The 12244-nt window shown below is 31.4% G+C and overlaps 1 protein-coding gene across 1 annotated transcript; it reads right to left on the bottom strand.

Moving 5' to 3' along the window:
* Window positions 1-277: 277 nt before the first annotated feature.
* On the bottom strand, window positions 278-5059 carry LOC112696740 (uncharacterized). Its single transcript, XM_025749582.3, has 8 exons — window positions 4816-5059; window positions 4626-4728; window positions 4448-4552; window positions 4281-4366; window positions 3502-3743; window positions 2698-2887; window positions 1278-1461; window positions 278-829 (listed from the first exon to the last, which is right to left on the bottom strand). The coding sequence occupies exons 1-8, from the start codon at window positions 4872-4874 to the stop codon at window positions 527-529; spliced, it is 1272 nt and encodes a 423-aa protein (XP_025605367.1). The 5' UTR covers window positions 4875-5059; the 3' UTR covers window positions 278-526.
* Window positions 5060-12244: the final 7185 nt, after the last annotated feature.

Below are 12244 nucleotides of genomic sequence, written 5' to 3' on the forward strand. Positions count from 1 at the left end.
CGTCTCCTCCCTCGGCATCTCTGGCATGCCCGGCATTATTGAGATTGACCCTGTCCCCGTCCACCAGAACCTCTCCGCTTTTGGACGGGGTACTGCTCCCAGGATTAGGTATTAACAAGAAGACGGAGAGAAAGTTTGTTTATGTTTTTCATCGTACATTGTTTCCATTTTGTTAGGTTACACATCTTACTGCGGCATAAGTTTCCTTTTTGTCTTCCTCTCCTTTTTAATTAATAACGATTGATTGTCATTACTTTTTGAGTGCGTCACTGGATAATTGATTCGAATACAATCTATATAATATATATAAAGCAAGCTTCTCAAAACATTTACATAATCAAGTGTTTACGATGCAACATACGAGGTAGTAACAGAATTTTTGGTATATAGCAATATATTCATCATTTCTGGTGAGACTTGTACGAAAGCAATAATCTCGGAATAAAAAACTTCTCAAAATGCTATATATAAACGTAGTATCATGTTATGGGACTAGATTTACACGAAGAAAGGATGAAGGGCTAGCTCACTCACTGGAATTCGCTAGCCCAACCATGTTGAGCATGTGGCGATCTTCCTTAAATCTTTCGAGTATGGTGCCTTTGACGGCATCATTCTTGCCTAATACCGTTCCTTGAGTCACTCCCCAGCACTCTATTACTTCCGGCAATATGCGGTTGGTCTTAGAGAGGCACGGGCTACCAAATGTGGAACATGCAAATGTATGGCCTTGATCGAAGTTTGCCGAGATAAAAACACCATAGTGACTAACTCGTCCTCCGAATCCAATGCCATTTGGAATGTCTGCCGAACTGAAATTGATGGCACACTGCAAGAGATGGACATTCAAGAGAGAAATAACAGCATCAGAACTCTAATCCACACAATAGCAAATAGTTACCTAATTGCAACTAAATAAAACCCCATGAAAGATTTTGAGAGATCAATAAATTTTGTAGTCTCACATGTTCAACCAAATTTATCATCTTCCTTTTAAGACAATCTGTAAAGTTTTTCAATGTTCATGTTGATGCTAATTATTCTTCTTAGTGCAGGATTGATGTTATTTAATCTAAATGACACTATCACACTAATGCAAAATGAAAGGAGAGAATAACAATAACATTCTACGATTCAGAATGAATGAAAAGGCAGATCAGAACACAAACATCTCACGTTAACATAGGGTCCGGGAAAGGGTCACATCTAGGGTATAATGTATGCAACCTAACCAAAATCAGTGATTGTTAAAATCCGTAATTAGAAGCAGAAGTTACCCATTGTAGGTTATGGTTTGCTCCAGTAGGCCGGAAAATGGATGCCTTTGGATTCAGTTGAAAAAGGAAACATTTCAAATCTCCATAAAAATCAGCATGCCGTTCCCATGGCTGAGAAGCATATCCTCCGTATATATAACCCTCTTTATCCTTAATAATTAACACACTGGGGCCTTGATGATTTCTGCAGTTTGGAATTAAGAGTTATGCATTCCAATCATACCAAGAAAGTAAAAGTTTAATATCTGTCACTACCATAAGAAAACAATAGAAAATGATAAGCTGACAAATTATGCTCGATCACAAATGTTTTTATCACCAAACATAAGTTGAATTTTACATCCAAATTTTGCAATTACCACCAACGAGCCATGAGGTTTTGGACGGTAACAATGAACCTCCTAATGATCATAGTTTATGTTCAACAAGATAGAAGTTAATTCTATGTATAGCTATTAGCTTCTAAACCTAATGACAAGCAAGAGACAACATTGTTAATAAGTCATGTACAATACCAACTGCTTGGCTGCTTGCTAACTTTGAACCAATACTCTTCAGAGCATTTACCCAAAATGTGTATTTATCTTCTATTTAATACAGTTACACAACAAATGTAATTTGCTTTTCTGGTTCTCTTTGTTCAATTTCATGCCATTCAGTGTACTGAATGTTAACTTATGTCAGTTGGATCTGCCTAGGCCTGAACTACCTAAAAACATCATCTGTAGCCCATGTATCATGAGCAAATTGAAATAAATCTCCAATAGCAGTTAAGACAGGCTGGCTTTTGAATTGTAACAGATATGATCATTCTGAAGAACTATATCACATAATTTATCTTAGCTTCAATGTGAGTTGTGGTTTTGTTAAAAATGATGCCCCCAAAAAAAACCAAAGCCTTGTCCCACTAGGTGGAATTGGCTACATGGATCAAACGACACCATTGAGCTCTATTATGTATCATGTCTACAGAGAGACCGTTTACATATAAATCTCGTTTGACCACCTCATACATGGTCTTCTTCTGCCTTTCACCGCTTTATCCATCTTCCATCTCATCCACCCTCCTGACTGGGTGCTCTATCGGTCACATGTCCAAACCACCTGAGACGCGATTCTACCATCTTTTCCATAACAGGTGCTACTCCAACTCTCTCTCTTATATCTCTGTTCCTTATTCTATCAAATCGCGCATGACCACTCATCCGTCTCAACATCTTCATCTCTGCCACAATTAATTTATGTTCATGCTAAAAAAAACAAAGTACTAAAGCCATGGTCCATAAGCTACAACTTACAAAAGGAGAAAAGAAATGTTCAACCATAGACACAAGTCACTGTTCATTATGCATCTTCAGGGATTTAAGAATAAATAAATAAAGGAGTAAAATGGTTTGAAAGCCAAAAATAATTTACTTACGAAATGTTTCCCAAGAATGTATTAAAACTAAGACCATTAACAGAACTATGATATAAAAGCATCCAATCTTCCAGCTCGTGCTGAGAAAGTGCACCTCCTATATGCCAAGCATATTCCTTTCTCAAAAGTAAAATGCTAGGATCAATGTCGTTTGAGGTCAACAGGTTTGGAATTTGAGAACCTGGTCGTCCTAGAACATGGCAAAATTATGGAAATAAGAACACACAACAATTACTTACTATGGATTTACTCAAATTAAATCCAGTAGCACTTCATCTAAACCATGGTACCAATTACCAAATTGAATAGGGTCAAAAATTGAAGAATATGGCGTGATGAATTGCATGTTAACAGTCCAACATATACATACAGGAGTTCTAACTTCTAAGCAAAACAAGGTAGATAGCAAAAAGGGTAAACCTCCATTTTTGGCACCAGAAACATTATAGTTCTGAAAATAATAGCACCAAAATGATAGAAACGCACTCATAGCACCCAAGGATCATGAGCTTTACATCAAATAGATGCCAAACATCTAATCCTTTACACAATTTTTCTTGTTTTATGTGAGCTTGGGAATGCTTACATATAATTTGGACAGCATGTGAACAGTTTCAAGACTGAAGTGATGTTACATGAGACTCAATTAGCAATTTATATCCAATCAAATGGACAGACTCTTTCTTCTATTGAAACAACATAGCATCTTGTTAGTTGTTACATCATATTTTAAATACAACTGTGATTTGATGACAAGAACATTGGAAACTAAATACCAGATACCAGATACCAGATACCAGATACCTGAATCAGGTGGCATCAGCAAGCTCCCAAGAAGCTTCCTAGCAGATGGGGCATGAGTGCACCAACTTCTGAAATCCTCAAAAGACATAGACTCCTCAGTGCACCCTTCTTCATGCATTGAGAAATTTGCAGCATTTAGAAATATGTTGACAATGCCCTGATCTGAACTTGATCTAGCTTCATTATCTTTTATGCATAATATATCCTTAAAAATGGAAATCATAACAGACTCCAAATCAGACCTGCACCTCGAATTCCACATGCATCAACAAAAAAATAAAAAAGGGCAGAAAAGAAAGTAAATCAATACTCAACAGAGTATTATAACTGAATATTTGACATTTCAATACATTGATAACATTTGCTTTTTATTCTAGTGAGCATTTACAAAGATGTCTAGGAGGCTATATCATTATTCTAAATAAGAAATCACAAATAACATATAAACAGGGATGACAATACCATCAGTTGTAGAAGCAAATCACAAATATCAGCGGATTAAAACTAACAAAGTTATTTAAATCTAAGGAATGAAATCCGGCTGCTTGGAGATAGAATAATTAGAGGCGAGAGACATCAAGATATAAAGTGACTAAAGTTCACCTATTCATAAAGAAATATAACGATCAATATAAGAATAAGAATCAGAAAATAAGTAAAACAGCATTAGTGTTTAATTGTTTACACAAGAAAAAGGGTGTTCCGCTATGATCAGACCTACAAATAGAGTTAACTTTTAAAATGCATAGAACTAGCAGTAGCAAGAATCGCAAATTCACCTCCCTACAAATTTATCCCCATTTACATCCAATAAGCGAAAGATGAATTCTTCAATGTCATCTCTTGTTCCTTTCTCGTAAGTAGCCTGCGAAACGGATAATCAAACTTCAAATAAATCTAATTTAGGGATATAACAACAAAAGATGATGATGATTATGTAAGTGACCTTAGCAACAACGAGGTCTTCAAAAGTTAAATGCTGATCCTTGCGCTCTTGAGTAACTAAATGGAACATTCTATCCCCAAGCGGGCCATGGAGTCCAAAATATGACTACAATGAAAAAGAAGGGATTATATTAGGGTTTATTGAACAATTAACACACGAGAGAGAGAGAAAAGAAAACCTGAAAAACAGAGGGAGAGATGTATTGGGCATTGCTCTGAGACTTGGCAGCGAGCGAATCGAAGAGAGACCTTAAGTCTTCAAGTTCGTGGTGAGTAAAGGCTCTGCAAGAATTAACTTTATGTTATCTTAGATTACTCAGATCGAATGAGAGTGTGTGTGGAGAGAGAAAGAACGAAAGAAAGAGGAACCTGGAAGCTGAAACAAAACGGGGATCGGTTGGAACTGACTGAGACTCAGAGTTGCCCATTGCTAATTCCTTCTCTCTTGTCCCAATCAGAATCAACTGTCTTCCTTTCTCTCCCGTTTCGGTTTTCGCAGTTTCTACTTTCTGCCCCTCCCCCTCTTTTTTCTCTCCCCTCTCTCTCTCTCACATCTTTGTATATTTCCAAACGAGAAATGAGGCTAATTTTTGTTACAGACGGAGAAAGAAAAAATATGGGTAAACTAGTTTTAATTTAACATGGGTAGTAAAATAATATTTTTTTATCTAAATATTATTAAAAAAAAATTAAATACGACATTTATTTGTTAATGATTTTGGATTGTCTTCTACGTTAAGAATTAGAACTTTCAAGTTACTATGACTCTTAATTCTTGACAAATAATAAAGTTACCAGTGAGTGAACATTAGTTTTAGTAGATAAAATCTTACGTACGATAATAATTGACTCTAATTCTTGTTTATTGTTATTGCAAAACACATTTTTAATGAAAATTACCTCCGTTGGAACTTAAATGACAATCCTGAATCTGAAAAGATCAAGTTCATTCTTTGAATATATACTTTGTTCGCTAATATTTCTATCGATCACTATCGTCGCTCCAATTACGTTGTTGCCAAGTTCATTAACTATTAACCTTATTCCGTTGTATAAACATGAAGTCTGGTCTATATTTCATAGTAGCATTATTACGACTACTGGCTTCAAAGTCAACTTGTAGTTGGGTAGTCCCTAACATTTGATGTCAAACTGTGGTGTGAACTACTCCTGTTGTACGTCTTCATTCTCATCAGCTTGACATGTTATGTCAGAACTTAGATATTCCTTTTTTATCCCTGAAAAATCTGTCAAGATGAAATCGTTTACCTTCTCGACACTCTCAAGTGTGGGTGCAAAAATTGTCCTACTCTAAAAATACCTCTAATATGACATGTTTTGCAACAAATTTGGATATGCAAAATTACAAAGTGAGAGAGAGAGTCATCAGTTGTTATAATCAGCAAATCATCTAAAATTTTAACTTCTAACTCATCACCAACAACAGAAACAATATTTTTATTTCCAACATCAAATATCTAATTAGCAAATCTTTTTATTTTACCATCATGTTGATCTGAAGAAGACATTAGAAGGCTCATGTCCGTATGCAACTTTAGAACTTTACAGAACGTTCACAGATTGATGAGTTAATAGCTGATGACAATATATTGGGTCTACTCCCTTTAAGAATAACCGAAAGTATCTTTCTAAAATCATCTCCTAGAACCACAACCTTACCACCAAATAATTGATGTGTATGTTGATCAGTAATTGACATAAAATTCCTAAGTATTTGATCAGGTGCTTCAAAGCACATTTTATTGAACATTGGAGTTTCATCTCAAATTATTAAGCTACTTTGGATAAGCAGCTCAGCCTTCAAACTGCCATGTTTGATGTGGCAAGTAGATTCATCAGTAATTGTAATAGGTAATAAAAATCTAGAATGAGCCTTTTTGCCACCAGTTAGGAGTAAAGACCAAGATTCTGAAAACGGGTTCAAACCTCCGGTCAAACCAGTCAAATTATTAACTGACGAGATTTGCGGTTCGGTTAGAAACTATAACTGCCAAATTTAAAAACAGTTGTTGAACCATCGAATCGGACGAGAATCGATCAATCGAATCGAACTGGAACCCAACTGGTTTTCAAAAATTTTCTCAAACGGCACCGTTTTGTTTCAAACCAAAGAAACCCTAATCAAACTAAAGCACCTTCACAACATAACTCACTTACTCCTCCTTCCAACCCCTTCCTGAATTAGAAAGTAACCCAGCCAACCCTAGCCTCCAAACTCTGAAGGCTCAAACAACAACCCTAGCTTCCACCACCACCGTCGTCTTTGTCGAGCAGCTTCTTCATGGTAGCTGTCGTCTTCGTTTTCCCTCTGGTCACTTTCGTCTTTGTCTGCCCAATGGTCGTCGTCATCCTCGTCTACCCTCTAGTCGCTGTCGTCTTCGTCTACTCGCAGAAAGTGAATATTCAGTGCTCTATTGTCTCTTTTTTGCATTGCGACAGCTTCGCCGTGCTTGTTCGCGAGGTCGCGGTGAAGCACACCTGCAAAACCACTAGCGCCACTCTCGTTCATCGTGACACCACCGTTCATCGCACCTCCGTCCTCATTGCTATTTAGCACCCTGTCGCTGTCTTCAATCGCGGTGTCTTTTCCTTCCTCATTCACCAAAGCAATGACCTCGGTGCCATTGCTTTGCTCCGCCATGCGACAACAGATCCACAGTGAGTGAGGTCGTATATTGCTCAATTGAATTTCTTAGATCTAAACTCTCAATGTGCAATTCTATTACTTCTTCTACTGCATCTCTGATTTTTTAATTTTGGCATAAAGTATTTTAGTTGTTGCAATTGGTTTTGTTGTTGCCGAATTTGTGTTGCTACTTCATTGTAATAACTAATTTGCTATCATATAATTTCTATTGTTACTGATTTTAGATCTAAAATTGTGGTTAATGATTGTTGAATTGTTACTTGATTCTGACAAGATTGAACACATATTTAGTTGTTAGCCATGATTAAACTATCTTAGAGATTTTTCTCCCATAACTTGAATCATTGAATGATTAGCTATGCTCCACTACTATTATGTACTCTATATTCTGTATTTTTTGTGTTAATTGAATCATTGAATGATTAAGTCACTGTTGGATTTATTTTAGGTTAATTTTTAGAAAAAAGATTGTTAATCTTTGTTAAAATTGTGCTAAAATTGTCATCAGCTGAAAATCTTGTTAATCTTCATTAAAATTATGCTGAAAATTTTGTTAAAAGTTTTTCAAGATTTTTATTTGTTCATTATGATCTATGTTTTGTTTGAGAAGAAATAAATTTGTTATCTTTGTTTTTAATGAAGAAATAGATGAATTAAATTAATTCATTTAACTAGATAAGTAGATGATTTGAATATTTATTATTGATTTGGTTAATTCAATGAATTTTTTTATTTCTTGTGACTATCTTTAATTTCATATAATATTGTATTTGACTCATGTATTGTATTGAAATGTGATTATGAGGTTTTAATTAGAATTATACTTTTAAATTGTATATATTTAAGATTTATATCAGAATATATTTATATTTTTGTATATTTATTTATAATTTGATATATTATTTTATTATAATTCGGTTATTTCGGTTGAATTACAGTTGAACCTCTAAATCGATAAACTAGTAGCTCAAGTGGTTTGATGACCGATTCGATTTTTAGAACCTTGGTAAAGACGCAATTTCACTGTATGCAACATTTAAAATAATTTTTCTTCTAGACTGAATAGCAGAATAAATGTCTTACCACATCCATCAAGCCCATAAAAGAAGTAAAAACTACTAGAATCAGTAATAACAGCATTGAGTATCTTATCGAATACTAACCTTTACTCATGAGTCATCTTTTGTTCTGTATATAATTTTAAATGAGTCAACTCATTTGTGTCATATGCTAACTCCTCTTCTATTAGCTTGTTTTGAAAAAGGCGAATATCAGACAGCTCCAGATATGGCATTAATTGATAGTCTCTTAAAGATCTCGTATTGCTATTGAGTATCCTCTCAATCTCAATAAGTCAGAGATTTTTTAATTCGTCATCAATCATGTTTAGTCCTAGCAAAAGTACACGATGGTTTTATGAAATATTTAATAAGTAATTACAAAATAAAATCCATTAATATTATTAATAAAAACAAAATTAAAAAGAGAATAAAATCTTGATATAAAAAAAGACATAGTGAAATATATTGATTTTTCAATGCTTTTTCTCTCTCATATAGTATCTCGTCAAACAATAATGTTTAAGTTGCATTCCAAACATGATATGATTTGCCAACGCTATTAGATATCAGTAGTATTACAAATAGTTTTCTCAATTGATGACCAAATACAAATTCAGTTACCTCACTAATTGTTGTAATGAATTTTCTATCGTCACACAGTAATCCCATAGAATAGCAAGCATCTTGAAAGCTAGGAAAATTGTTAAATTAGGAATGATTTTTTAGTTTCATCATAAAGTGTATCAATCCTATTATTTGCTTATAAAAATAAATGAAATTAACTACACTTTAGAAATTAATAACCTTATAAATTATGTAAATTTTAGAAAAAAAATTAAATTTTTTCAAACTACTAAATTAATTTAATTTTTTAGGACCAATATTAAAAACAAAATTTAGTATAGAGAAGTGTCAAATTAAATTTTTTTTAAATAGCATAAATACTCTCATATTTTTACAAAATAAGTAATTTCATTCAATTTAATATAATTTTTTGTAATTAGCTCATTTGTTTATAAATTATATAAATTTTTAAAAAATACTTTTAAACACATTTGCTTACATAAGAATTCATAAAAATTATATTTTAAATTTAAAATTTTAAACACAATACTTTAATTAGCGATTAGAAATTAGAAATAGTTTCTTTTAAATAATTACACATTAAAAATTAACAACTAACTTAATTATATCAACAATAATTCATATTAAAAATTTAAAACTTTATGACATCAAATACTAAATTAGAAATTAACAATATATCAACGGTGTGAATTGAAAATAAAATCACAAGTAATAACCAAATAACTTTAACTTATATTTAAAAAAAAATTCTAAATTCCAAATATAAAAAATCAAAAAACAAAACAAAAGAAAAATAGCAACACAAGAAAAAAATATTTTCACCAAAACAAACATATGTTTGACATTATTTTATTAGATAGGCTCTAAAAAGAAATTCTAAAACATGTACATTCAAATTCTCAATTTTTATTCTCAAGCTTGATCATTTTTCAAGTTGAAATATCTACTTTCGCCTCCGAATCTTCCGACTCCGATGATAGTTACTTTATTGGCGTAATAACATTTTTCAACACTTCAAATTCACCATTGTCCACAACCTCATTGGAAAATGAAAACAATAAATTTTGTATAAAATACTATGTTAAATTAAAGACATTCTTCTCATATTTTATTTTAACTCAATAATTTTTTTGAATAAAATTAGAATTTAACTTTAAGAAAAAAAACTCATTTTTTGAATAATTATTTTTGCACCTATTACTTCTTCCCCTTTAATAATTAAGGATGTCTTTGAAGTTGAAAGCAAACCATCAGTGTAGTCAATATCTTGAGATTATAATTAATTATTAATTATTAATTATTTTATATAAATTAGATACTATCAATGATTAAAGAATCAAAAAGTTATTTAATTTTTAATAGAAATTATAATTGTAACTGCACCCCTAATTGAATTGAATATGATGAGCCTCTTTAAATTTATTTATGAAGTCCACATCATCAGTCATCTTTCTAACTTTATAAGGTGAAAAATATGGATTATCAGATATTTAAACTTCAATGATAAAAAAAAGTCTTGTCAAATAGGATAAGCAAAAGTTTAGGTATATCACATATATCTTATTTGTGCAGGATATCATTTAACATATTAATAATAAAAAATTATAAAAATTATTATTAAAAATACCTCTACTAATGTTTTTAAAAGTAAATATTGATTGTAATCTATCAATAACAGTGAATTAAGTATTTCTACACAGTTATTTTTTAAAATTTATTTTGCCTTCTTATCAAAGACTACAAAATATGCAGTTATAGTCATCAATGACACCAAACTTGATTCAATATCTAGTTAGCAAAAAAATAACATAAAGAAAAGTTAAATATAAACTTATTCAATATTTAATCCACTGTAATTAGACTTTAACTTAAAAAAATAAATTAAAAAATTTAGAATTATGGATAAAAAAAGACGGCCACATTTTGAACACTTAAAATTTTTGTAAAAGTATAGATAGTTTTTGGAGAATCTATAATATGACTTATGGTAAACAAGATAAAACAAACAACAATCTAAAAAAAAACTTACCAAAATAAATAAGATGAATAAATAAAAATAATCTCTTTGCAACGAATTGAAATTTTTTTTTCAAATTTTTTTCCAGCTAAAATATTATTATATCTAGTTCCTTTAACTCCTCATTGGTTTTAGCTTCATAAATTTTTAAGAATGCAGTCTCATTTAAAATTTTATCAATATTGCTTCTAGGTCCTTCATATCTTACAAAGCTAAATAAATAAAGTGAAAAAATTACATTAGATAATACACACATAAACTTAAATTCAAGAATTAAAAAAAATACCCTATCTTTAAATTGGATGACATTTTTATCTTTAAGATTAAAACATCTTTGTGTCATACATAAAATTTTGTAAAACAATCTCCCATAACAAATTTAATTTATTACATAAAGAGTAAAAACTCACATAAAAAGAATAATTGAATTTCACTTTTGGAGTATTACTTATTATCCAAATTAATTAATTTTATAAAGACCATTTGAAAAAATAAATTTATGAGGCCTGCTATACATATAAATCTTTTTGGCTTACAAGCCCAACAAAATACATGCATTACAATCCCACGTTTAAGAGCAAATAAACGCACGTTATTCAACCACTTTCTATTTCCAAAGCGTGCTACTCACCATGCATTATGAATGACTCTTCTTCTTCTTCCTCCATGAAAACGAGTTTCTTGCCAGATTTGAAAATAATAGAACTTCAGAAATACACCCAAACAATTACAGAAATACACCCAAAGGATTACAGAAATATACCCAAACGATTATAGGAATTCACCCAAATGATTATAGAAATACACCCAAAGGATTACAGAAATACACCCAAAGAATTACAAAACTACACCCAAAAGATTTAAGAAATACACCCAAAATTTGTTGAAGTATACCTTATCCGTAATTCAGAACTCTTTCTCTTTCTCCTCATCATCTTCTGCTGCTTATTCTTCTTCAAAAATGATTTCATAACTTGATGTCAAAAAAAATAGAAATCGAGAATAACGAAGAAAGAAAATAGAGAGAAAAGCACGTAAATGAAGAAGGAGAAAGAGAAGACAAGAAACGAAAGAAAAGAAGAAGAAGAAGAAGAGGAAGAGGAAGAAGAACGTGCAGCAAGAAGAAGAAGGTGCAGTGAAAACGTGCAGTAATGGTTCGAAGCACGTTAATATAAATGACTTGTAAAGACTTGTATAAAAAAACGCTTGTATGTGGAGAATTATTCTAAATTTATTCACCAAAAATAAAAAGTTTAAATTTATAGCTAAAGAATTCAAAAAGAATTTATTATCCATCATCTATTTTTAATTTAATAACATTGTATTTAGTAGATTTGTTATTCTTTTCAAAAAATTTAATGTAACATCTTGAATTTTTAAAAATTAAATAATTAATTATTTATGAGTTATTATATTTGTTGAGATTCTGTTTTAAAAAAAAATTATTTTACCAAAAGTAATTAAATA

The sequence above is a fragment of the Arachis hypogaea genome, chromosome 6 (assembly GCF_003086295.3).
Source record: "Arachis hypogaea cultivar Tifrunner chromosome 6, arahy.Tifrunner.gnm2.J5K5, whole genome shotgun sequence".
Lineage (NCBI taxonomy): Eukaryota > Viridiplantae > Streptophyta > Magnoliopsida > Fabales > Fabaceae > Arachis > Arachis hypogaea.